The sequence below is a fragment of the Myotis myotis genome, unplaced genomic scaffold (genome assembly GCF_014108235.1).
Source record: "Myotis myotis isolate mMyoMyo1 unplaced genomic scaffold, mMyoMyo1.p scaffold_m19_p_15, whole genome shotgun sequence".
Classification (NCBI taxonomy): domain Eukaryota; kingdom Metazoa; phylum Chordata; class Mammalia; order Chiroptera; family Vespertilionidae; genus Myotis; species Myotis myotis.
Genome location: NW_023416319.1, coordinates 19,780,116 through 19,807,904, shown reverse-complemented (window position 1 = coordinate 19,807,904; position 27,789 = coordinate 19,780,116). Strand labels below are relative to the sequence as shown.

The 27,789-nt window shown below is 51.9% G+C and overlaps 1 protein-coding gene across 3 annotated transcripts in view; it reads right to left on the bottom strand.

The window, feature by feature from the left end:
* CRTAC1 (cartilage acidic protein 1) overlaps positions 1-27,789 on the bottom strand; it is a 134,898-nt gene that overhangs the window by 34,864 nt on the left and 72,245 nt on the right. For all 3 annotated transcript variants that reach the window (XM_036336409.1, XM_036336408.1, XM_036336407.1), the window contains exons 3-5: positions 20,789-20,985; positions 6,165-6,301; positions 965-1,121 (exon numbers count right to left, since the gene is read on the bottom strand). In XM_036336409.1, coding sequence (XP_036192302.1) covers positions 965-1,121; positions 6,165-6,301; positions 20,789-20,985 — 491 coding nt within the window. The remainder of the gene's footprint in view (positions 1-964; positions 1,122-6,164; positions 6,302-20,788; positions 20,986-27,789) is intronic.

The window sequence follows — 27,789 nt, the reverse complement described above, 5'->3', positions numbered from 1 at the left end:
CCCCGGTGTCTGGAAGCAGAGGGGGTGGGGCAGCCCAAATGACCCCTCCAGTGTCTTCCCATCCCCAGGATTCGGATTCAGGCAGATGGCCCCCCTGGAAGTCTGTGGTGCAGACTGGGATGGCTATATTGGGAAGGTCGACCAATGAGAGAATTTCTCCGTCCAGAGGGCGGACGCGGTGTGAGTGAGGCTGGAGTTCACGTGAGAAGTTGTTGTGCACAGCTCTGGCTTCCTGATTTCTGGCACCCAAAACAGGAACTGGATCGCTCTGCCATCAGCAGTCTATTGGCAGATTGTCAGAGTTTGGTCAGCAGCCGTGCTGGCATTAGAAAAACAGCCTTCCCTAGAAAGATCTCCCTGTCAGAGACTCTGACAATTGGTCTCCCATCTAGAAATATGGGGGCGGGGGGGGGGGGGCGCGATGCGGGGAGAGCTTGCCTTCCAAAAAAGTGCAGGAGAGGTTTTGGAACAAGAACACAATTCTTTGAGCCCAGTTATCCGAGACGGAACCCAGCTGAAGCTCAGGGATTTAGCTAGCACTCAATTCCTGGCTGCTTATGTGTGAGTAAATAATTTCATCTGCTGCTTGGCAGTAAAGAATGCTTTCAACCTCAGCCTTTGTGACTTGCCCGTTTTCTCCTGCAGAACCTGTTCGCCCGTCATGTGGGTCACAGCAGGGAATGGGGCAAAGGTTCTAAGGACAGGTGATGTTACGGTGTTCACACCTTGTGTCCTCTGTACCCCAAGAGGCCCCCTAAAGCCCTCACCTGCCAGGTATCTCGTCAGCCCTTGGAGAGGCACTGCTGGAGGAGCCCTCTGTGGGTGGAGGGATGGAGTAAAGTCTTCATCCTCCCTCCCCAGGGACACCCATCCATCCTCTCCTGTGGTCTCTGGTGAACTGGCCCACTCCCCAGCCCCAGCCCTGACCCCTCCAGCTCGCAGCCTCCCATGTCACTCTGCATACCTGTATACTTGCTGACCCCAGCCTCAGCAGCCACATCTCTGAGCGCCAGAATGCCCCGGGAGAGGTCACTGGCCTCGGGGTCCATTTCAATGAGGGCATCAGGGCCCACGTTACCGTAGGCATAATTGGCGATGTAGATAGAATAGCGTCCGGAGCCCTGAGGAGGAAGGGAAGGAGGTGAGCAGGCCCATCTGGGCTCATCGAGGTCTTCCCCCCAGAAAGCAGCTCTCCCCCTCCTCTAGCAGGACCACAGCTCTTTTACGGGGTGGGGTTCTTCTCCCCGGATCTGGCGTGCAACGGCCTTGCGGGCTGTGCCCTGCACGACTCCAGAGTGCTTTTCACGGAGGCTACAGAGGGCATGATGCCCCTGGAGTCCCACAAAAAAGCCACCCTCCTTCTCTCTATCCTGTTCCAGAAGAACACATCCCTCCCTCTCCCCCAAACCACCTTCTTATAGACAATTTTCTAATGTGCCTCCCTCCAGCTGAGCTCTCTCCAGCTGCCAGCCAGGGTAGCTGCTCAATAAATATTTGCTGATTGATTGATCTACCAGTTCCCATTATTCTCAGTCTCTCTCTCTGTCTCTCATTCAAGCTCACTCCAGCCAAGATGACAAGCAAATTCCTGAGACATCTCCCTCCCCCTGCCCACCCTATACTTCTTCATTCCTCTATCTTGGTAGCACGGGAGGCTCGGATACGCAGGGGTCCTCCTTCCCTCCCTTTGTCTTCCCCACATTATATAGAAAGACATATTGTACTGCTTCTGCCTTTATAACATGGCCTCAAATGTTTTCCCTTTGCACGCTCCTTGTTGCCATAGTCATTCTCGTCTGTAGCCCGCACCACTGCTGATGAGACGGTCTGTTCTGCCCATCATTATAATGGTGTTATTTCTCCACTGGATGCCTCCTCTCCCCCAAGAGACCCACACAGCTGCGAAATCAGTTTTCTAGCTTTCCTCTCACCCCTTTCAACATTTCCCACCAATTAATCAGATAGTAGATATTTCTTGAGCTCTAACTACATGCAAGGCGCTCTGCTCTATGCACTTCAAGTCTTCATTCTTCTAGTCGGGTTTAAAGGCAAGCCATACACACAAAACTGCTGAGTCCAAGACAAGAGTGTGCTCTGTCAGCCCCCCTTTTCAACTCTCCCGCTTGCTTCTATTTCTTACCCATAGACCCCATGGGCAGAACCCCGTTCCAACTAACTGGTCACTGACTTTATCTCCTCTCTGGGACCATTTTCTCCGGGAAAGCTAATTAAGAGCCACTTGGTGGGTGAGGCCGACAAAGGACCTCAGGGTGTCCTGGGGGATGCTGACACATCAAGAATCATACAATTATATATAAATGTTATTTATATATAAAAATATAAATACCTGGTATTGCATACTTGCTGACCCCAGCCCCAGAATGCCCCAGGAGAGGTCACTGGCCTTGGGGTCCATTTCAATGAGGGCATCAGGGCCCATGCTACCGTAGGCATCATCATATGTATATGATTGAGAAAGTGTGTACAAGATTTCCTGGGTAACAGAAGAGGGGCTCCGACCCCAGAGGAAGGGCACCTAGTCATTGGGAATTCAGAAAAGGTTTTCTAAGAGGAGCATCAGCCAGGTGAAGTAGAGGGGAAAGAAGCTTCCAGGCAGAGACGAGACAGAGAATGATGTATGTAGGGAAACCACAGCAGTTGGCTGAGTGGTGCTGGAATGTAAAACGCGAGGCAGGCATGCCAGGGGACAGCGCTGGAGGAGGTGGCGATGCTGCTCCCTAGGGCCTTGGACACCCTTTCGTTTTTGGTTTTCTGGGTCTCTCTCCTGCTGCCTGGGAATTGATGCTTTACAAACCTCTTTACTCAAAGGGGTCCCTGGAACAGCAGCATTGGTGTCATCTGATTCCACCCCCATGTTAGAGTTCTCAGGCCCCACCCAGATCTGCTGAAACAGAACCTGCATTTCACGAGACCCCCAGGCGATCCTATGTGCATGGAAGTTTGAAATGCACGGCTTTACAACATGGCTTCATGGTTAGGGGAGAACTGGGAAAGGTTCTTGCCCATCACAGGAGCTTGGCATACGTGGGTGGAATGACTGGGTACACAGTGAATGAATGGGGCCAAAGGGGAAAGTCACCATCACTGTCACGGCTCCTGACCCTACCAGCTGTTAGCAATTTCATGCAGAAATGTGCAATTAAAGCCTAAGTAAATTGAGATGCACTCTGCTAGAAATTAGGATATTTATAAAATTCACTTATACCTACTTCCTGACTTCAATGTATTCGGGGGACACTAAGCTGGCAAACATAGGTGCGTGACAGCCGTAGGAGACGGCAGAAATTCACGTGTGAACTTGACCACAGTCATTTTGGGGAAGCTGAGATGGAGGTCATTCCAGGAAAAGGAAGATGTTTCTAGAGCTTTGGGGCTAGGACAGGAGGCCCCACCAGTTAGCCTGGCACGTGGAGGGCTTGTTCCAATGTGGATGTAGGGCTCCATCCCAAGAGGTTCCGACTCAGGATGCCCGGAGTGAGCTCCGAGAATTTGCATTTCTAACAGGTTCCCAGGTGAAGCTGATGCTACTGGTCCAGGAACCACACTTGGAGAACCGCTGGTCCAGGCCTATTAGCCTGGTTCCTAGTCCAGGCTCTCCTCCTAACTGGCTCCTGGTCCTGGGGCAGATTCCTCACCCCCTTCAACTGCATCTCCTCACCCGTTAAATGGGGATCATATTCTCCCTGCTTCCTGGCAGGGTTGTTGAGAAGATAAAATGAGACAATGTATGTGAAAGGTCTTTGAAAGATAAAAATGCTATATAAACATGAGGCATAATCATTATCGATCAGGGAACGCTTCTTGTAAGAGATTGGCTTTGAGTTGGATCCAGAAAGGTGGGTGAGTGACGAGGCAGCTAAAGATGAAGGGCAGGCGGTGTTCCAGGTTTGGGGCTGAGAACAAGTGGGGGCTGGAAGGGGGGAGGGAGGGAACGGCAGATGGGAGGGTTGAGGCATTTATCTGGCGAGATGGTCCTCCAACTTGAGCCTGCATCATATTCACCTGCAGAGTTCGGTGAAACCCAGATGGCTGGGCCCTCCCCCCAGGATTTCTGATGCTGTAGGGCTGGAGGGTGGACTGGGTTGGGGCCTGAGGACTTGCGTGTCTAACAGTGCTGATTCAGCTGGTTGGGAACCACACTCTGAACAACACTGACTAGGTAGACTAAAAGGCCCTAGATAGGGTCTGGGGCTGAGGAAGGCGCAGGGTGAATGCCATAATAGGAGTCGTGGTTGGAAATGTGTGCCGGATACTGGTTCACTCAGAGGCAGGGTAGCTGAGGAGTGAAAGGGTATCTGATTCACTTTCAGGCGGGCAGGACTCAATTCTTGGCTTTGCCTGTGACCAAGGTCAAGTTGCTTAATTGTCCCAAGGGTCAGTTTCCCTATCTGTAAAATGGGGATGCTGAGCGTATCTACCTCGTAGACTTAGTATATGGATTTAATAAGATGATGCTTATAAACCACTTAGCACAGGGCTGGGCATGTTTTTAGTTTAATAAATGATCGCTATTATTGTTATGATTGCTCTCGAATTTTCCTACATCTTGCTGCATTCCTATCTCTCAGCTTCCAGGCTGGCACTGACCTCTCCCTCTTCCCTGCTTCCACAGGTCTCAGGCCCCAGGGACTGCGAGGTGGTGGTGGACTCAGAAAGCAACCCCTCTGCTGGCGGCAGATGGGCTGAGGCTTGGGCTGGGCAGGGACTGAGTGAGCAGCTAGGTGCCTGTCTACTGTGCTGCGTGCCCATGCTTTTTTTTTTTTTTTTTTTTTGCATTTTGCATTTTGCACGGTGCCTTTGTCCTGTGGTTAAATGTGTGGGTGTGCAGATGACCTTGTTAGGACAGAGAGTGCATCTCTTTGTGATTAACCTTCAGGCCCTCCCACCAGCTCTGAGAAGGTTCCCACCTTAGCAGAGTGTGGAAAATATTGTTCCTGAAAGACTGAGACAGGAAGCCAGCAGGATACTGAGTCCAGGTCCCCAGCAGCAGCCGGCCTGGCACCTCTTAGACCCTCCCCACTCCCTGGGGCCGCTCACAGAGCCGCCTCCCCTTCCCTCCCACCAGGCAGGAGTCCAGGTGGCACAGATTCAGGTCAGGGCTAAATGTGGCTTCACAGCCCAGCTTGGCTCCTCTTCTCAGCACCAGCTTGTTAAGAAATAAATATTTATACCTGGCACCTGCCTTCTCCCAGGTCCTGGAGCCCCTGCTGTGAAGGTTCACGCTGAATCCCCAATCCCCTCTGTGCCATCTCATTCCTGAAATGAGCCAGCCCCCTTGCCCCTGCCCCACCCTGTGGAAGCTGGGCAACAGCTGGGTCCCTGATTTAGTGAGGACTGTTTTGTAAAGTCAAGGATGGGGCGGCAGGGGAGCAGGTGACATGAGGGATAAATCACCTCCACAGGATGCCTCCAGCTCTGGCTGGGGCTGCTGGGATGCATGCCCGGTGGGGGGGGGGGGGGGAGGAGGTCCCCCAGGGCAGATGGCTGCAGCTGCTCCTCCTGCTCCCCACTTGGCCTTTCTTCCCGTCCTTCTTGTAGGGTGGACCAGCAGGGCAGAAAAGTATTGATAGAGATATTGATTAACGGAGGTACTTGTGCACTGTGGCAGCCTCCCACTCACCCACCTGTGAGCCCCTTTGTCATGCTTTCATTTGTTGGATCAATATTTACTGGGGGCCCTATGACTCAATGCTTGGCACACAGTAGGAACTTAACAAATGTTAGTTGAATGAATGAATAAGTGCACAAGGTTTACAGCTAGAAGATTGCAATTCAGGTCCTGGCCACACCACCAATCCATTTGGGGTCCTCAGGCCAGTCACTGCCCTAAGCTGGGCCTCGGTGACACTGTCCAGCGGATGACAGCACCTAGCCAGTTGCCTCACTGGTTGCTGGGAGGGCCTCATGGGAGAAAGGCTGTGAAAGTATATTGTAACTCATCCTGCAAGTCTTGGTTGTTACTCTATAGCACCTACTACGTGCAAGACACTGGGAGCACTGAGATGGCCCAGCCTTTGGTTCTGCTTTTGAGAGCCACACTCTGTCTGGGGACATCTGCCTATTGGCTCCCCTCCAGCTCTCACATTGCTGTGTCCCCTCCTCCCCGCCCCCCGCCCAGGTCCTCCCTGCACCCCTGAACTCACCGTCCTGTCCACGCAGGCCACAGAGCGCCCGGCAAAGAGGCTGGCCACGCCGCGGGCCACGTTGACCTCGTCGCTCAGGATGTCTTCCCACCTGTTATTGCGGAACTTGAATAACTTGTCTGTGTACGTGGCCACCCCTGGAGAGAGGAGGAAAGGGAGGCTGGTGGACCAGGGCCCAGATATGTCTTGGAGTACCTGCCACAGGGGTTGGGGCCTCTGGTGGATGGGTCATCTGCTCAAGGTGAACACTCCTGCAGTACTCACTCAGGCAGGGAAGACTCCTGTGTTTGGGGGCACTCAGGTATTTTCAGTTGAGAGCAGAGACTCTGAGGCCTATCACAATGGCCAGCCCGGCCTCAGAAACTATGGAAGTGACGTTACTGCTACTATGTGTCTGAGATGAGCCTCGAGATTGGGATGTCACTGTCTGCACATGCTCCTACATCATCCTCAGGGAGACCCAGGATTGCCACTATTTCAGGACCCAAACTCAACCCAGAATGGCTCTTTCTCCAGGAGCTGTCCCCTACCTACATTCTCTGCTGGGTTGCAGGACCTGATTGGGGTCTCAGAAGAAACCGGGTGTGTCTCCAAGTTCTGATCAAGGAAGGGACTGGAAGTTTATCTCCGACAGGTCTATCACCTCCACGCTCAGGGAACCAGGTGGCAGTAGGGTTAGCACTCGGGCAGCCCTGGGAGGCCCCTGCTCCCAGGACTGGGGAGTCCTAGAGGATATTGATCCCCTCGAGAGCTGGAGGGAGGCTAAGGCCCCTGAGCTCAGGGAGTCTGCACCACACAATATGCCATATGTAACTGCAGGAGGTCCGTGGCCTCCTGCAGCTCCTCCTGGGGACATGGTGAGGAACTTCCGGTGGTGGGAGCTCAAGTCCTTCTGAGACCATGAAAGCAGAGCTCTCCCCTCTGCCCTCACCCTTCGTTCATTTCTTGCAAATGTGAGACCCAGAGCATTCATGTTTTAGGAGGGATCATATTCTACCCTTAAGGACTCGCACTGGAAACACAAGAGAGGAGCAGCTACAGGAATCGGGAAGGTGAGCTTGGGGAAGAGTGGGCTTGGGGACAGAGCTCCTGGACTTGACTCTCTGGCTGCCTCGGGGGAGAGGCAATGGGCTTAGTGTAAAGGGAGAAGTGTGGTACAGTGGTTAAGACCTCAGGGTCTAGAATGAACCAGCCCAAGGCTCAGTCTCAGCTCCATCCAGATTGTACTTCTAGGTTTTAGTTGTTGACTTTGAGGAAGGTGCTTAGCGTCTTTGAGCCTCAGTTTTCTTATTTGTAAATGGGGATGACAAAAACTGCATTCAAGCCCTCGCTGGTTTGGCTCAGTGGATAGAGCGTCAGCCTGCGGATTGATGGGTCCCAGGTTTGATTCTGGTCAAGGGCACATGTGTGCAGGAGGCAGCCAATCAATGATCCTTCTCATCATTGATGTTTCTCTCTCTCCCTCTCCCTCTCCGAAATCAATAAAAAATATATTTAAAACAAACAAACTGCATTCAAGTTTACCATGAGGAATAAATGTGATGATGCACATTAAAGGTTTGGCCCAGCACCCCCCCCCCCCAAAGTGGTATGTATTAGCCAGAAATAATGATTCCAATTTCATAGATGAGGTGTTCTTAAGGTGCTTTAGGGACATAAGGTCTGCACTGCAGGGGTTTGTGAGAGTCAGAGTGGGAATGAATGAATGAGAATGAGTATGTGAGAGTAAGCAAGGGAGAGTGGGAGAGTGAACGTGTGAAGTTGAGGAGTGAGAGAGTAAGAGTGAATGCATGTGAAGGGAGTGTGAGTGTGCCAATGAGTGGGTGTGCGAAAGTGAGTGTGAGTGTGTGTGGGTGAGGGCGGTGTATAAAGGATTGGAGAGGACAATACGGTTTGCTCTCTGAGTGGCCTAACACCTCAGGAGCCCATGGAGGCTGGTGCACAGGCTGCGGGGTCTGGAGTTGGTCTCAGGGATGCTCTCCAGATACCTGGGAGGGAAGGCCCTTCGTGAGCAGAGCGGGAAGCAGGCCCGGGAGACCGGCAGGTGTTTGTTCAGGTGGAGGCCTGGGCTGGGAGCTGCAGCGGGCTCTGTGCAGAGCTGCTGTGGGTGGGGCGGGATGCTCCTGGGGCAACCGCGGAGCCGAGTCCTGACAGAAGCACAGGTGCAACTCTGACTGGGGAGCCCAGGGGCCTGGCCTGTCCTTTCTTTTCTCCCAGCCTTGGTTTCCTCTGTGAGAGTCGGGGGTGACAGCTGCGCACCCTCCCTCACAGCACTGCTGTGGGGATTACAGGAGAAATCGCACTGAAGTCTGGCCCAGGTCCGGCACCCCCAATTGCTCACCAGAAGCCCTGCACCCCCAGGTTCACAGACCCTCGTCGTAATCCCTGGGGGTCCAAGGCATTTAGAAATTTAGATTTTTCCTTCCTGGTTTAGAAATGTAACAGTGCACACACCGTTTATTACATAACACGCCCAGCAGGGACCGGGGTGGCACCCCATAATTAAACACATTAATATTTTTGCAGTGAAATATATGAATATTTACATGAAGCGGGATAAATAAAGCCATAAATAGCTCACGTCAGTTCAGGACAGGTTTTGCTATCCACTCTTTTTCCAGCAAACTTAGAAAAAGCACTTGAGGCTTTCAGAGCGTTTTGGATTTCAGGACTGCGGACAGGGACTGTGAACCCAGACTTCCATCCTCGCGGCTGCTGTACCGGAGGCAGTGGCAGCCTTGTCATCGCTTCCTGGCGCCTGGGGGGCCTCTAATGGCCCTGCAGGCTGCCCGCTCGCCAGCCTCCCCCAACAGTCAGTGACCCTTGCCCTTCTCTGTCAAACCAGGGCCCCTATAGACTGTCCTCCGGCTAGTCCAGTCCCCCTGAAACACTGAGGTTCAGTTTGACCACAGCCTGGGCCAGGTGAGAGAGCAGCTGCCGGCAGCCAGGGCTCTGCATGGCTCTGATGGGCACCTCTGCGTTCCGTGGGAGAAACTGCTCAGTGGCTGAGCTCCTGCCTCAGCGAGACGAGAGGAGAAAACGGGCCCGGGGTGGCTCTACCCCCCTCTGTTTGCCTTATCACTCCCAAGACAACATTTCCCAAAGTGTGCTTTGTGGAACCCTGTTTTCTGTGAGCTGCCTGGAGAAAAGACCTCGTGATCATCGGAGTGCGGCGAAGACCATACCTTCCATCACCCTCTTGGAGACTTCACAATGAACATGAGTCTATTAAAACTTTGAAAGGTCCTGCCATAAATGACCTGCATCATTTTATGGAATCCAGCCTTTCCCAAACGAGCTTGGTCACGGAACCCCTTTGTGCAGTTCACCTATCAGCGTCCTGCGGAACTAGGGCTGTTCTTAGCAAACTGCTGTCCTACGGTGTTGCTATCTGGCCAGAGGGGTAGGGCGTCCAGTGCCGCTAGCCTCTTCCTCCGTTCCAGCCTCCTGGCTTCCGGGCTGACCGAGGACGCCCAGAAGAATAAACTAATTAAGGTAAAATGTGCAGCAGCGATGCGGAGCCTTGTAGATCATAAATGGGAACGGCAAAATCAATGGCAGCCCTTCTGCAGGCAGAGGCCCGAGGCCTGGGCGACGGGAGGGACGGGAGCCCGTGATTTAGGAAGAGCAAACGCTCTGGCAGCTGCAACCTGGGTAATTAGGTATGTCAGGAAGACAGATAAACAGCGAGCTGTGCGGGTCGATGGCACTGGCAATAAACACCCCGCACTGGCCCCCCGGCCCATGTCAGCACCTAATCCCGCCTCTGGCTCCTTGTAGCTGCACTCTGCCCTGGGTCCCTCACTGAGTCGGGGTGGGGGGCAGCTGCTCGGGAGAGGACAGGCTCCTAGCTGCAGAAGAGAGGGGTTCTCCTGAGTCCCTGGGGGAGATGCTGAGAGGGCAGGGGACTGAGAGAAACGGGAAGGTATTCAAGGGCAGGGCAGGAGGCTCTGGAGGTCACGCCCTTGTGAGAGGCACCTCTGGGGACTTCCATTTCCCCCCTGACTTTGGCATCCTGGCATTAAAGGAGCCTTGAAGGTCCCAAAGTCCAGTGGGTGAGGCTCAGGTGCCCACCAGGCTCTGGTGAGCGCCGGCTGCTCTGAGAGGCCCCAGGAAAGTAGGAAGTCTCTGCCCGTGACCCAGGGCACTGATGGTCCATTTGACAGCACAAGGAACAGACAGGTAGGGGAGGTGCCATGGGATCGTAGTAAAACTACTACTACCTAACATGTCTACTACACGCATGTCTATATGCCAGGCATGTCACATATTAACCTTCACTCAACCCTAACACAACCCACAAGATGGGTACTATTTTCATGCCCATTTTACAGATGAAGGACCTGAGGCACAAAAGACCACACGGGACTTGCCTAAGATTCCACAGCTAGCAGAACCCCTCAGGGCAGGGCAAGACAGCACATCCTGGAATCGTGGGGAAATCAGGATGGAATAGGCTACAGTGATCAGGGAGGGCTTCATGATGGAGGAGGCACCTGAACGGGGACTTGAAGGGCCAGAGTAACAACAGCAGTGACTCTGGTTTATGGAGCACTTAGTGTAGCCAGGCTTTACAGGAAACATTCCTTTTTTACAACCATCACCTTGACTCATCCTGTGGCCACCCTGAGAGATAGTTACTTCATTTTACAGGTGGAAAATGGAGGGGCAGAGAGGTTAAGTGCCCAAGGCCACAGAGCTAGTAAATGGTTGGGACAGAGATTCAAACCCAGGACTGACTCCAAAGCCTATGCTTCTGAGCCTTGCACCATATGGCTTAGCCTGGCAGAGGAGGGGGTGGTGCACTGGGCAGGCAGGTAGCATAGACAAAGGCACAGAGGGGCACTGGGTTTGCCTAGAGAGGAGGGTTTGTGCAGGTGGAGGAGGAAGCATGGCAGGGCAGCGAGACCCCCTACTTCTAGTGCTGAGGGCGGAGGGGTCGTTGGTGGTTCCTGATCTGGGGAAGACAGTGTTTCCAGAAGATTACCCTGCAGTGGAGTGAGTGGTGGGCAAGCCAGAGAGCAAATGAAAGGGGTGGCCACTCTTGCAGTAGCTCATGCTTGAGCTGGGGTATGACAATGGGAGTGGAAGCAGTGCTGGGAGCAGGGAGGGCAGAGCTGGGTGTGGTGGGTCAGAGCAGGGGAGTGGTCCGCCATGTGGTGGCAGGGACAGAGCAGGGGCATGGGGCCAGCTGGGGTGGCGGGAGCTTGCCTTCAGACGGTTTGCATTTCAGGTGGTCACAGGGTGGCTGTGGAAGGCATGGTGAAGAGGTCACCGGCCATGAGGGATGGCAGCGTGCAGAGCGGCGAGGCTGGAGCTGGGGCAGAAGGGAAAGACCAGAGCCACAGACTGAGTCCCAGGGAGCAGCTGCAATTGAGTGTAGGAGGAAGAAGAAGGGGCAGACATGGAGGAGGCATCAAACATGGAAAAGGAGGTTCTGCACCGAGGGCAGTGGTGTCAGTCAAGCAAATGGCACGCAATTCACCACCCCTTTCTCCCCTCCACACCCAGCTCTGCCCCCAGAGGGCAACTTGGAGCTACTGGGAGAGCAAGTTTGGGCCATAAAAGGCTCTAAGGATCATTGGTCTGAGTGCCTCCCCCCCCCCACCCCCCTCCCACCCCCCCCCCCCACCCCCGAGGCTGCCCAAGCTCAGGGAGATGTCCTGACTCATGGCCTGGTATCGGTGAGGGAATGTGTGTGGCAGGGCAGAGGCTCAGCTCCAACCTGGTTCCTAAGGCCAAGGGCTTACTGCCTAACAGTAGGGCTAGGGAGGTAGCCTAGGTCGACCTTGGGCAATTCGTGAACTTGTATTTCTCTTCTTTGTAGCATGGGATAATGAGAATGGCCACCTACTCATCAGGTTGTTGTGAGGATTAAATTAGATCATGTAAGTGAAATATTTAGAGCGATACCTGGCACATGATAAGTTCAATAAATAACAACAATACTATTATCATCATCAGCATCCTTATCCTCACAATCATTACCTTCTTCATTCTCTTACCACCACCATCATCATCATCATTGAGGGAATTACAGGGCATGACCACTGAAGGTCCTCATGAGTTAACCCCAGGAGGCCACTGTGACATTAAGTGTAAAATGCTTTACATGACGTAGTCAGTGAAAAGCCAGCAAGCAGTGATGGCCCCGGGGAAGAATGAATTCAGGTAAAGAACAGTTTTAAAAAGAATGAACCCAGCCTTCCCTGGCCCGAGCACACCCGCCCCCCCGCCCCCCCCCCCCCCCCCCCCCGGCCGATGTAATTTCTGAGCCCTGTCTTCCACCCCAGGATGAGGAGGCAAATCTGACCAACCCCTGCAGGTGCTTCGCTCACATTAGCTTATTTAGCCCTCTTCACTGTCGTATCAGGAAGATAGACCCTTCATTTTCCAGAGAGGAATCGGGGCTCAGAGGGTAAAACCGTTTGCCTAAGGTTGCACAGCTGTCAAGTGGCAATGCTGAACTTCAAATCGTGGTCTGACTGCCAGGTCCCCCTTTGCTCCCCTCCCCCCATATTAAAGACCTGGGGTGGGGGGCGCTGGTGGAGGGAAGTCCTCCGTTTCCTAGGATCCTAGGTCTGTGTTATGACGGAGGAAATGTCCTCTGGGGCCCCATGCTCTTACGGTGCTGCTTTGACAGCCTCACCCATTCTTGCTGCATAAGGGGAGGGGGTGGGGCATGTGAATGAGGCACAGTAGGGGTGGGGGTGGGGCAGGGAGCTGAGTTGTTCATGAGCTCATCTCCCCCAGTGGGCCATGCTGGGTGAGCTGGAAATCAAGATTGTGCATTTAAGGGAAACATCACTGGGGGGACAGGGGACCCTGGAACCTAGAGGATCCTGGGGAAAGAGGGCAGAGGCACAGGGCTGTGTATCCGAGGCTTTGCCAGGCACGGGAAGTCCTGGACATCTGGTTAAAGTGCAGATTCGGGTTCAGTGGGTCTGGGGTGGGGCCTGAGATTCTGCGTACATATGAGCTTCCAGCTGTTGCCAGTGCTGCTCGGAACACCCTCCGAGTAGCAAGAGGTAGGTACCTGGATGCAGCGGGACCTGGGTCCAGGTGACGGAGCCCCGGACGGTGGGTGTGCTCACTCTCAGGAGCAGATGGCGCGTCTGCTGTGTAGGCAGAGGAGGCTGGAAGTGCGTCCCGCCCCCAACTCCCTTTCTTCTCTCTGGCACTGACTGACGCCTCCTCTCTGAGAGGTTACAAAAGCCCTGCTGAAGGCCTACGTATAACACAGAGCGCAGAAGCCATCACAGAAAAGGGTGATAAATCCAAGTCCATAAAAATAAAAATTTTCCGCATTGCAAAACCCACCATGAGCGAAGACAAAAGAAAAATGACAAACAAGGGGGAACTATGTGCAACTTGTTTTGCAGTCAGAGAGCGAATTTTCCTAATTTATAAAGAAGTGTTACAAATCAATAAGAAAAAAATGGGCAAAGGCTATGAGCAGACAAGAGATTCAACTGTACAAAAACATGTTCAGCCTCATTCATTTTAAGAAAGATGAAAATTAAAACTACACATAGGTACCAATATTTGCTATCAGATTGGCAAATATTTTTAAAAACGATGACACACTGTGTTGGTGAGAATGTGGGGAAATGATCACTTGCATCAGGGCTGATGGAATGTAATTAGGAATGTCCCTTTGAAGCACAATTTGGCAATGACTATCAAAACTGCACACGGATATTCCTTTGATGTAGCAATTTCATTTCTACAAACTTACAGAGAAACACCTGCAATTGTGGAAAATGGCATGTTATACAAACTTATTGATTTGGTGGCACTGTTAGTAAGGGCAAAAGATTGCAAAGAATCTAAGTGTTCATCAATAAAGGACCCATTCAACGAGTGGCAAATCTATACCATGGAGTACTCTACAGCCACAAAAAATGAGACATCTCTTTGTGTGCTGCCATGAAATAATAGCCAAAATTTATTGCTAAATGAAAAAAAAATGAGGGGCGGCACTGAGAAGAGCATCCTACTATTTGTGTAGAAAAGGAGGGAGGTATGTGTAGATTGAAGATAGCAGATTGTCAGGGGCCATTCTCCTCAATGAAATGACAAGTGGTGGGGCTCACAGCTCATGCCGACTCATCCAGTACCCACACTCCTGTAACCCCCAGATCACATAAGGAGGCGAGCTCAGGGCCGTGCAGGGCAGCAGCTGGTGGCCAGCACAGGACTCCTGGGGGATGGGCTCTGACCGGGCACTGTAGGAGGTCCTGGGTTCCTGGATGTGGAAGGAGGTGCTGGGACCAGCCTTTTCTCCCCCTTTGTCCTGCACGCTCTTCTACGTGGTTTTCACCAAGTTAGTGTTGCCTGCAACAAACTGGCTTGTGTTTTTCCAGATCAGTTTAGCCGTAGCTGGTTTTTGGGGCCCGGCCTTCCTGGGATTGTAGTCAACCTCTCTCTGTTCCCTCCCTCTCACCCACTCTCCAAGTCTTAACCCTTGACTCATCCCATCTGGAACCATCATCTGGGTGGCCTGTTGTTTACACTATGGTCCTTTTCTCTTTCTGCTCCTGGAGTCTCTCTTTCTCAAGGGCCAGGAGGGAGGCCTATGGAACCTCTGCCCATGACACTGCTGGAGGCTCTGGCTTTCTTCATGCCACAGGGTCATAACAACCATTGCTTGGAGAGCACTTCTTCAGTCCTAGACACTATAAGTGCTTTTCCTTTATTACCTCATTTGTTCATTCAAATAGATGTATTTAATGTTTACTAAGTGACATAAGAACGTTGTCTTGGAGATACAGCTGTAAACACGACAATGTTTCCATATCCATGGAGTTGAGCAGAAGAGAAGCAGCGGTGAACCGCAAACAAATGCATCACATGCTTTCAGACAATGGGAAGGGCTATGAAGAGAAATAAAGCAAGTGAAGGGTATACGGAGTGGTAAAGGTATGATTTTAAGGTGTCCATCTGAGGAGGGGCCTGAGTGAAGGGAAGGCATGAGCCCTGAGAACAGTGGTGGGAAAAGCAAGTAAAGGGAACAGCATGCCCAAAAGCCTCAGGTGGGAATGCAATGAGTGAAAGGAAGAGTGGAGGAAACAAGGTCAGAAAGGCAACCTGGCTCACGTCAGGAGGGTTTTGTAGGCAATGATCAAGACTTCGGAGAGAGTCTATGGAGCCATTGTAGTTGAGCTTATGAAAAACAATTTTAATGTATATTTCTTATCGTTCACAGTATTACAGATGTCTCCCATTTACGCCCTTTACCCCTGTCCTCCCAGGCCCTATTCACCCCTGCCAGGTCTTCACCACGCTATTGCCTGTGTCCATGGGCTATACATCTACACTAATAAAAGAGAAACAAGCAAATTGGTGTCACTCCGCTATGCCCACCAGCCAATCAGATGAGTATGCAAATTAACCCAACAAAGATGACAGTTAATTTGCATACACAGGCGTGGAGCGAAGACTGAAGGCTCCAGATGGAGTGAAGACTGAAGACTGAAGACTGAAGAGGCTTGGCTTCTCCGCTGCGGCCGGACCAAAGGCCTGGGTCCTGGGTACCAGAGGAAAACCGGTGCTGGCAGCCAGGGGAAGGAAGGCCTATTGCACGAATCTTCGTGCAACAGGCTTCTAGTCTACACTAATAAAAGAGAAAAATGGTAATTGGCGTACGACGCTACCCTTTTCATTGGCTAATCAGGGCTATATGCAAATTAACTGCCAACTAAGATTGGCAGTTAACTGCCAACAAAGATGGCGGCTAATTTGCATATGTAGGCACAATGCAGGGAGGCGAAAGGGAAAGCAGGAAGAAGCCCCCTGCCACTGACAGTGATCGGAAACCCAGGGGGGAGCTAAGAGCTGGGGGGCAGGGCAAAGGCGGCCGCCTTTGCCCTGCCCCCCAGCCATGATCGGAGAATCAGGTGCCTTTGCCGCCCTGGCCAGTGATAGCAGGAAGTAGGGGTGGAGCCAGCGATGGGAGCTGGGCACGGTCGAAGCTGGCAGTCCCAGGAGCCAGGGGTCCCTTGCCTGGGCCTAAAGTGAAGCCCACGATCGCGGGGCTGCTGCAGCTGCGGGTCCCCGCTGCCCGGGCCGGACGCCTAGGCCAGAGGCGTTAGGCCTGGGCAGGGGCGGAGCCTGCAACCGCGGGGAGCTGGGGGTCCCCTGCCCAGGCCTAACACCTCTGCCGGAGGCCTCAGGCCTGGTCAAGGGGCTGATCCGGTGATTGGTGATTGGAGGGTGATGAGGGTCAACTCCTCTGGCTGAGGCATCAGGCCTGGGTGGGGGGCGGAGCCGGGGATTGGGGGGATATGATGGTCCCCTTGCCCAGGCCTGAAGCCTGGGTCAGAGGCATCAGGCTTGGGCAGGGGGTGGAGCAAGCGATCAGAGGGAGATGGGGGTCCCCTGCCCAGGCATGATTCCCTGGGCCAGAGGCCTCAGGCCTGGGCGGGGGCCAGAGCCAGTGATTGGGGGGAGATGGGGGTCCCCTGTCCAAGCCTGACACCTCTGGCGGAGGCGTCAGGCCTGGGCAAGGGGCCGATCAGGCGATCGGAGGGTGATGGGGGTCTACGCCTCTGGCCGAGGCATCAGGCCTGGGCAAGGGGCAGAGCCAGCAATCGGAGGGGTCTGGGGGTCCCCTGCCCAGGCCTGATGCCTGGGCCAGAGGCATCAGGCCTGGGCTGGGGGCAGAACCAGTGATGGGGGGAAATGAGGGTCCCCTGCCCTCTGTCAGAGGCGTCAGGCCTGGGCAAGGGGCCAATCCTGCGATTGGAGGGTGATGGGGGTCAACGCCTCAGGGCTCCCAGTATGTGAGAGGGGGCAGGCTGGGCTGAGGGACACTCCCCCCCCCCACCCAGTGCACGAATTTCGTGCACCGGGCCCCTAGTATCTATATAAAAGGCTAATATGCAAAGTGTTCCCTTGGGAGTTTGACAGGGAGACTGGGAGTTTGATCACTCACTATGATGTGTGCTGACCACCAGGGGGCGGCGCGGAATGAAGGAAGGTCCTGGCCAGCAGCCAGAAGGCCCCAATTGGCCCAGATTGCCAGCCAGGCCTAGGGACCCTACCCATGCACGAATTTTGTGCACCAGGACTCTATATAAGTGCTTTGGTTTATCTCTTCTTGTCCCCCAAACCACATATAAGAGCTTATGAAATTGATATGATTTTTCCTGTTCTACAGATGAAGGGTTTGAGACAGAGAATCAGTTTGAGACTATGATTTTCACCTTAAAATCATACCTTTACCACTCAGACTCAAAGATCCTGTCCAAGGTACCCAGTAAATAAAGGAAGATCCCAGGTTGTACAAACTGACCCCCTCACAGCACTGGTAGGATACAGGTCTCAACCCTCTTCTGGGCACTCCAGTGCTGACATTCCAAAGACTGGCTGAGCGAGAGGACAGGGACTGTCCTGCCACAGGTCCTTCTGATGCTCTGCCACAGGCTAAAGGAGCCCCCAGTCATATGCCCTGGGCAGGCAGGGGCTGGCTGGGAGCTCCTGGAGAGGATCTCAGGTTACCGCGGTGGGTAGGGTGGCAATGTCTGAGTGTCATGCCAGCTGGACCCTGGGAAGTGCTGACACAGCACAAATGTCCGGAGTCCACACCCCGCCCACTGTCGATGAATCAATTGAATCACTCAACTGAAAAATTAACTCAAACCCACAGACATCCCTCAAACCCACAGAAGGTCACAGGGAGGTGCACGCCTGAGGCTGCGGCTGCGGGGCACCATCTTCCTCACCCCAGCCCTGGGGGCCCAGCCCCAGCCTCTCTGAGGAACACTTGTGCCGTCAAACCCAGGAAGCCCAGGACCTTCGGGGGTGGGGGTGGGGTGGGGAGGACTCCATTTTGCCTGTCTCCTCTATTTTGCCCTCTGTTGGCAAAACCTTCTCTCAGGCCTAATGGCTTGTGTCTGGTCTGTTCTTCCTGGATTCACTTACCAAGTTTTAATTGTGCTGTTAGGATGCTCAAGGTCTGGCTGGGCTAGAGGGATGCACAAAATGACCAAGACAGGGATTTTTGCCCTCAAGGAGCTTAGAGTCCAAGGGGCTGGGCAAGGGTTGTCAGGTACCTAGAGAAATATAAGGTCATGTTGGGGAAAGAGTGTAAAATTCATAAGGGCAGAATCTTTCTGTTTCATTCACTGGGGGCATTCTTAGTGTCTAGAATAGTGCCTAGCACACAGTAGGTGCTTAATAAATATCTGTCCAATGAATGAACGCATTAGTGAATGAAAGGGGCTATGGTTAGGCTGAGCATGGAACTAAGGTGATTCTGGGATAGTGGCCCCCCTTTCTCCAATACACATGGAAATCTGATAACTGAGTCCCATCCCTAGAGGTTTGGATTGGGCTGGACTGGGGCACACACTGGGCACTGGGAGTGATAAAAGCTCCCCAGGGGATTCTAATGCACAGCCTTGGCCTTGCACCACTGCTCTAGGATTCACAATGGGAGACTAAGAGAGTGGGAGGGGCTGCTGCTTGAGAGAAATCTGACGGGTCCCCTCCCAGGTGCTGTGCTCAGTGAGCGGGGAGGAGAGCCTGCCCTTCCTCTGGCGTCCTGCCTGCACAGCCCCTGTTGAACACCCCCTCCCACAGTTCTCCTTGTTTCTGTTTCCCTGCCCTCCAGCATCTTCCTGCGGACTCACCCTCTCCTCAGCCGTCCCTTGCTGCTGCCCCCCTCCTGACATTGCCCCACATTAAAGGGTTGATCAGCCCATCAATTAAATGTGCCCTAATCCAATCTTGGCTTGGTTGGCGAGAGGGCAGTAAATCCAGCTGGGTAATCATGCCCCGATATTTGTGTAGGGATAATTACTATCTCTCAGGCCTCACTTGGTGGCAAGATGAGATGAAAACCCATAAAACACCACGAGGGGCTGTGGCTCATTGTTTCTTGGCTGCACAAGGCTGGCTGTCAGCCAGCCAGCCCTGCCCGCCCCTGCCCCTGGCACCAGCCCCAACCTTATCTCCAACCTTGTCCCCTCCCATTCATGCAAGTGGCAGGGCTCAACATCAGAGGCAGACTACGGTCTGGACCCTGGCTTGGGCTCAACAACCAACAGGGGCCACACGATGGGCCTGGGGACAGCCAGTATGGGGCTGGGGAGAGGAAGAGAAGGTGGTTCTCACAGCCAGGCAATCACCTGCCCCCAGGAGGTTAGGACCGTGAATACACAGGTATGAACCATATGGTATCATTCAGACCAAACCAAGAGCCTGCTGCCATCTGGAAGAATCCAGTGCACGTCCGAGCGGGCCTCACAGGGACATGAGGTCCTGCATCCTTCAGGAGGACGCCCTGGCCTGGGACTCCCCTGCAGATGTGATGGCCCCACAGGAGAAGACTTCATCCTAGGGCAGCGGTTCTCAACCTGTGGGTCGCGACTCCTTTGGGGGTCGAACGACTCTTTCACAGGGGTCGCCTAAGACCATCAAAAAACACATATATAATTATATATTGTTTTTGTGATTAATCACTATGCTTTAATTATGTTCAATTTGTAACAATGAACTTGGGGGTCACCACAACATGAGGAACTGTATTAAAGGGTCCCAGCATTAGGAAGGTTGAGAACCACTGTAGAGTGTCTTGGTTAAAAGGATAAAGCTGGGGTCAGACCCCTAGGTTTGAGTCCTGGTATTTACAAGTTGTGTGGCTTTGGGCAAGTCATGTGATCTCTTTGTGCCTCAGTTTCCTCAACTATAAAGTGAGATGCACCAGTACCTAACGTCATCAAGCTACTGTGAGGCCTAAGTGAGATAATTATGATAGAGTGCTTAGATCAGGGCCTGCTTGCTATTTACGTACTACCTGTTACCATTTTTGTTACTGTTATTTAGCCTTCTGTGCATCAATTTCTTTCCTCCATTCCTTAGGACCTTGCTACTCAGTGTGGTCCCTGGACCGTCAGCATCATCATAGCCCAAGCGTATGTGAGCAGTGCAGGATCTTGGGCCCCACTCGGCTGCTGAGTCAGAATTCGCATTTCCACAAAACCCCCAGGTGACTAGGATGGACACTCTGGGCTAGAAGAGGCTCCATGAGCTCAAGGTCTGTCTTCCTTAAAGTTGTCCCCCCATTGCCCAGCACCTCTGGCATGGAGCAGGTGCTCGGCAGGAATCTGTGGTGTGAATAAATGAGCTGCGCTGAAAGCTGTGAGGCCACTGAAGGATTTCAAAGCATTTTAGAAAGGCCCCCTTGAAACAGCATGGAGGGCAATTACGGGCAACATTTGTTGCTATGGTGGCCACCTGGGCGAGAGTGCTGCGTGGTTGAGCCTGGCCGGAGCAGTGGGGAGGGAGGGGGGGGAGGAGGGGCTAGAGGACTGGAGGCTGCTCCTACCTACCGGGTGGCCAGAGGACAAAGTCTGAAGGTAAGGACAGGCTTTTGCTCAAGGCCCTCCATCTCCAGGCCCAGCAGCCAGGAGATGAGGGCCAGCTTCATGCACAAGAGGAGAAGGGGCTCTCCTGCTGGGACAGAGCGAGGTCCTGGAGGCAGCAGGGGACTATGTCTAGGGGAGGGGGCCCGTGACAGTAGCCTGAGGAGGGCCAGGGTCCCCAAGGCCCTGCCCCCAGCTGGTGCTGGGAGGAAGGAGGTGGAAAGCAGGAAGAGGCCCGAGGCCCCAAACCCTTACCTGAGAAGGCATTATTGGTGTTGAGGAAGTAGATCTCCTCACGGCCATCCCCGTCGATGTCACAGGCTGTGACGCCGATGGCGTTGCCCTGCCGGTCCCGCAGCGCATAGTAGGGGGAGCTGCGCTTGTCCACTGCGATGTTCACCAGCCGCTTCTGGGCCCGGTCGTACTTCAGAACCAGATTGGGGCCGTTGTACCTGGATGGGGGACGGGAAGGGGACATTGGGGAGGGGCGGTTGGGCCACCTGCCTCCACCTGACCAGCAAAGGGCTCAGAGTCCTCCCAGAGAGGTCAGTGTGGGGCAATTCAGCCCCACAGAATTCCTGGGGAGCCCTCAGCAGCTTGCCCTGGGGGTCCCTGGGTGTTTGGTGAGTGTCCATGAATCAGATATGGGCCCCGGCAAAGCGAGAGTCAACTGGGCCCACATGGGCCTCTTCCTGCTTTCCACCTTCATGGAACACAATATAAGGAGCAGGGGAGTGGAGGGGAGTGGGAAACCAGGGACAAGCCTTTTACCACAGGCTATCCCGAAGAAAACAAGAACCTCCCAGACACTTAGCTTGCCCATTTCAATGCCAAAGCCACTTTCACACTTATGATCTCATTCTTTTAAATCTAACAACAATTAGGGGAGGGTGGTGAGGAAGGCTGTATAATTAACCCATTTTACAGATGAAGCAACTGGTGAGCTTCATCAGGGAAACAAAGGCTCAGGGAAGTTCAGTGCCCTTCTCAAGGTAACACAGCAAATAAGTGTCAGGTGCTGGGACTTGAACTCGGACCCTTTCTGCTATCCCAAGAGCCCCTGCGTGACTGAGCCAAGGAGGAGCAGAGGCTTTGTGGGTGAGGTTTGGGATGACTCTCTCCTGACGGAAGTCCCAGCGCTTAAACAGTATGTATGAAATTCGCATCTCAGACGGGAGATTATGAATACATCTAAAGTCATTAGCAGAACCTGCTTGGTTTCTATTTCTATGAAACTCAAAACCAAAAGATTAAAGTTCTCATCGGTCCTCATCTCTCCCGTTTCACTCCCGCAGCCCCATGGGCCCCAGGTATGGTCTTGCCTCAGGGACTTGGCTCTTGCTGCTCCCTCGGCCCAGGATGCTTTTCCTGCAGACGTCCACATGGGTGCCTCCTTCCTTCACCTCCCTCAGGCCCTGGCTCAATTGTTGCTTCTCAGTAAGGCCCTCCTGCCCACATTCCTGAAATCTGCAACCACTTCCACCCACTCTCCTTATTCTGCCCCCTGCTCTTCCCCCATGGCTGTTACCACCAGCTGACCATCTGTCTCTTCTTGGTCATCTGTTCCTTCTCTGTCTGATCCCACTGGAATGTCAGCTCCACGAGGGCAGAGCTTTCTGTCTGTTTTGTTCCCCAGGGCCTACAATAGTGCCTGGCACACAGAGGTGCTCAATAAATATTTGTTGAATGACTGAATGAGGGAGACCTCAGAGCTCACGGCTGAGTCATAAGGGTTTAGGTGCCCCATGGTCGATTTCTTCCCCTCACGTTTCCATCTGGAGAAAGTGGCATGCTCCAAGGTCACCCCCCAGACAGCACAGCCATGAATGTGTGAAGGCCTCTTACTGCTCCTGGAAAACCAGCTTGCCAGGCTCTCCAAAGGAACCTGGCCAGCCTCCATGCACTAGTCCCTCGTCTCCTGCCTTTGTTCTAACCCGGGCATGAGCATCCTGAGTTCAGCTGCCAGCCTCTGGATGGTCCGGGGCAGAGAACACTTGGAGGGCGGGAAGAACTCCCCAAGGTCTTTGAGAGAAATCACTTCTTGCTTCCTTGAAACAGATCCAACTTGGCCCTCTCCTTCATCACCAAGTGCAGAGCCAGTGAAATTTGGGGGATGCTGAGCAACTGGCCGGGAGCCTTCTGGCACCCACAGTGTGTGAAAGGGGAGACAGAGCTCACCGGGGGCTGAGTCAGCACCGGGTGATGGAAGGTCGCACATTAGACGTCTTGTCAAAGATCGTCTGAGGTCTGTGTTAAGGACACAGCATGACCTGGGGACACTTCTAGGCAAGAGAGACAGTATACGGGTTCCAGCACTGTCAGCAGCTGGCTCCAGCCCCCAGGGACAGGAAGTGCCTTCTGGGTGCTCAACATGAGGCCTCCAAGCCTCTGGGTCTTCTGTGTGCCACCGTCCCTACTGATCCTCACAAGACACGTAGTCCTAGGGTTCTGGGTCTCGTTAAAAGCACTTTCATAAGCATTGTCTCACCTGAACCCCACATAATCCCAGAAAGAAGGTAGGTAAGGCATTTTTCTAGAAAAAACCCCTGAAGGTCAGAGAGGCAAAGTGAGCTGTCCAAGGTTACACAGCTCATACATGGCAGTGCTGGGCCTCTAACCGTCTCCAGGGTCCGAATCCTATGTTCTTGCCATGTTGTCTATGATGCCAGCACTCTTAGTCCTCTGCATTTAAAAAATATATTTCAGAGGGGAAGGGAGAGGGAGAGAGGGGGAGAGAGAGAGAGAGAGAGAGAGAGAGAGGGAGAGAGAGAGAGAGAGAGAGACACCGAGGAATATCAATGATGACAGAGAATCATTGATCAGCTGCCTCCTGCATGCCCTCTACTGGGGATCAAGCCTGCAACCCTGGTATGTGCCCTTGACCAGAATCAAACCCAGAACCCTTCAGTCCGCAGGCTGATGCTCTATCCACTGAGCCAAACCAGCTAGGGTTGCATTTAAAAAATATATATATATTTATTGCTTTCAGAGAGGAAGGGGGAGGTAGAGAGAGATAGAAACATCAGTGATGAGAATCACTGATCAACAGCCTCTCACACTCCCAACTAGGGATTGAGCCTGCAACTAGGGATCAAGCCCGCAACCTGGGCATATGCCCTGATCAGGAATTGAACCGTGACCTCCTGGTTCATAGGTCAACACTCAACCACTAAGCCACGTTGGTCGGGCAGTTCTCTGCATTTTTAAATTTTTTTCTGGCAGCCTCTCCCAGAGTAGTGATGGTGAGCAATGGTTGAGGATTTCATGTAAACACTGGAGATAATAACCCTACATTTCTACAGCACTTTACAATTTACAAAGAACTCCTCATCCTTGATTTCATTTGTTTCTCGCAGGTCTTGACTCTGCCAGAGGTTAGCTTTGTGACTTTGGCTGGTCAGAAACCCATGTTCTGGGCTTCTCTTCCACAAAACAAGAGATTTGGACGAAATCAGAGGGTCACAAAAGGGATGTCAGTTCCCACACCAATCGGCCGGGGGAGCTGGATGTACGGTATGTGAGATTTCATGCTTCTTCTTGTGACACCTGCCAGAGGTTGTGGGGCAACTCTAGAAGTTCAGTGATATGGGGTCAGGCAGTGGGACAGGGTCCATGTTCTCAAAAAGCAGATGTGACTTCATAATCTCCAAGGCTGGGCCAGCAGGCAGAAGTGATGGGCTTGGAGGCAACTGGAAAGTCTGCTCGAGAGACACCAGCAGGGCACAACCCATAGTTATGTGAGTGCCATCCAATGTTGATGCCAGTCTGCTGGGACAGGGCTGCGATGGGCAGGGAGGGGCCTGGGGGTTGGGTCCAGAGCAGCCTGGGCGCGGGCTTCTGGCCCTGCCACTTTCTGGCGCTAACCTTGGGCTTGACACTCATTTCTCCAAGCTTCAGCTTCCTCATTACTTCTACTACATCTATGGCTACATAACTCACAGGATAGCTGCGAGGATAAGAGTGTGTGACAACACTTGGTAAACTGTGAAGAGTTACACAGTTGTATGTTCTCATCATTATTACAGAAACAACCGAAGCACAATCTCGAGAACTCTCCAGTGCTCATTTTGAGAGTTTCCAAACGCAATCTAGTATTTCTCTTCCAAAAACATCCCACCCTCATCGCTAATCCTCTGTGGGTATATTTCTTTATTGCCCTTTATAACTGAAGTTCTCAGAGTTGTCGTCACAAGCTGTCTCCACTGTCTCTCTACCCATTTACCCCACCCCAACCCACATCCTCCCCCGCACCCAATTCCAGCCAAGCCACTCTTGTTACTGTCATTGGGAGCTTTTGTGTGGCCACATCCAAGGACACCCTTTCCAGTCTCCCTCAGTGTCCACCACACCACTTCCCTCTTAAAACACTGCTCTCTTGCCCCTGAGTTTGCCACCCTCCTCTGGTTTTCCTTCTCTCTCTCTCTGCCTCCCCCTCCTTTTCCCCTTGTAGGTTCTTCCTCCTCTCTCTGCCCTCTTGATGTTGGAATCCCCAGGCTTGGTCCTGGGTCCTCTTCTCCCCTCTGTCCCCTTTCACTAGGGGATAATATTCGTTCTCAAGACTGACAACTCCCAAATTTATATCTCCTACCCAAATCCCCAGTCCAAGCTCAGACTCATATATCTGACTGCCTACCTGACATCTCTCCTTGCACCCGCACAGTCATCTCTGATGGAACTATCGATCGCTCATCCCCCTGCCCTGCAATGGACTCCCAAGTACTGACGCCAGAAACCTGGTGCCAGCCTTGGTTTTCCCACCCCCTTGTCTTCATATCTAATTCATCAGCCAATCCTGCCATTTCCACCTCTTAAAAAATCTTTCAAATTTTTCTCTTTTTACCTCCCCCACTGCCACCAAAGAGGCTTCTTTCTTTCTTTCATCACTTGCCCCCATCAATCTAATCCCCCCATACCATAGCCACAGTCATCTTTTTAACACACAAATCGGGACAGCCATTCTCCTGCCTTAAACCCTTTGGTGGCTCCCCATTATGTTGGAATGGAACCCAGAACGCTTATCATGCCCGGACTGGGAGCCCAGCTTGGTTGGTTGCCCGCTTCGCTGACCTCCTCTAGTCCCTGGCCTCTCACAGAACTGCTCCCTCTGACTAGGACACTCTCGTCACTTCCCTCTGGCTTCTTCTCATTCTTTAGGTCTCACCATCAAAAGCAGCTCAGAAAAGTCTTCCCCTCAGGGTATCCACTGTCCCACTCTTGTTTGGTTACCTAGGTATTGCCCATTTCTCCAGTAAACAATAAGCTTCATGAGGGTGGGGTCTGTGTTTGCCTTGTTCATTGCAATCTTCTCATTATCCAGTGCATAATGAGTGCTCAATAAATACCTGTAGAGTGAATGAAAGAGAAGTAGCCTATAGAAGGTACCAGATCACCACTGGGTGGCTGAGCAAAAGCCTGACTGAGCCAACAGTCTTTTGATTGGTGTTTGCCCTCCACTTTTATTGTTCCCCAAAGATATACATATTGACAGAGAGGATGCCAAGACCTGGTGTCCTGGATAAGAGTGAGAGAGAATAACAAAATGTTATAGATACAGAGAATCAACCTTTTTTCTGTTCAGAATCATTGACCCATGTGAAAAAATAATCTTAGACAGTTACTTAAAGAGAAACTAGATAATAGGATGTAATAATTATTGGGTACCTGCCATATGTTCGATACTGTGCTAAGTATTATACCTGAATAAAAATTTTTAAATTTGAAAGATATATAAATCACTCTATTTTGAAAAGTAAGTATAGGAAACCTTTTTCATTTAGAAAGGAAAATAATGAAAAATATATAGCTATTCAGCACTATAGTCAGGAGAGAGAGGCAGGGCAGAGAGAAAAAACAGATGTATGTATGCACAAAGAATGAAAGATAGAGACACATAAAATAAAATAAAAAAACAACCGTAGAAATGGAATGAAACCCCGAGCAGAGAGAGAAAAACACGTGCTGAAACATAGACAGACTGGCTCATACAGACACAGAGACACGGAAGAGGGGACATGCAGACCTGTAGAGACAAATGGAGAGACCACTGGGAATTTCAACAGGAACCCGAGATATTATCATAGAGAAACAACCCATCTCTGTGGCCATTTTCAGCATTTACTCTAAAGGCATAAGGATGTCACTTCAATACCCTTATTTTATAGGTGAAGAAAGCGAGTTTCAGAAAAAACGACTTTCTGAAAGTCAAATAGCTAATTGTTAGATAAAATAAACCAAAGGCAAACTTATCCCTTAGCAGGGATCAACAAAAGTATGGCCTTTGGACTAAATCTGGCCTGCTGCCTATGTTTGTAAATAAAGTTTTTTTGGAACACTGATATGTTCATTTATTTGTATATTAAGTATGGCTGCTTTTGCTCTACTGTAGAGTTCAGTAGTTATGATAGAATGTATGGCCCAAGAGTTGAAAATATTTATCATGTGGTTCTCTGCAGAAAAACATTTCCTATCCCTGACTCAAAGGGTTATCAGCCTTATATTATAGGTATATTAAAAGTTCTAAGTGATCAATATCAGAACAGAACTCAAAATTAGAATAGTGTTAGTAAAAATTACATTGGGAGTCTGTACTTGGAAATACAGTTTTTTTGAGATAACATGGTATTTCAGGGAGAGTATTGGTTGAATGCAAGGAAGACGTTAGGTCTTAGAATGGAGACTGTGAAGCAAAATAATCTTTAGAGAAAAGAGACAGAAAAGTTGCTTAAGAAGAGAGCAGTGTTCTCTACATGGGGCTTATCTAAGGCTTAGAAGTAAGAGCATGTTCCTTCCCTCGCAATGAATGAAGTGGTTAAAGGGGTGTGGTAGAGGATCTCCACAGAGGGCGGCCATCTTCTCTTTTCTCTGTGGGCACTTCTTACTCCAAGCAGAAAAAGGTGGAATCTATTTCACCTCCCCTTGAATGAATCTGGACTTGCCTCAATTAGCAGCATATGGTAGAAGTGATGTTGGGCCAGTTCTGGATCTAGCCGTTAAGAGACCTACTTTGGGTTTGGTAAAAGCCAGTCACCATGATAGAAATGTCACTACCTTGAGATCACCATGCTCTGACACAGCCCAATCTAGCCTCATGGAGAGGCCCTGGGGAAGGGCACGGCGGCTCCAGATATGTGAGTGAAGACTTCGTCAGCAGTTGAATGCAGCTGAGTTTGTGATACCAGCAGATGTCACGTGGAGCAGAAGAACCATCCAAATGAATTTGCTCGAATTTTTGACCCACAGAATTGTGAAAAATGACA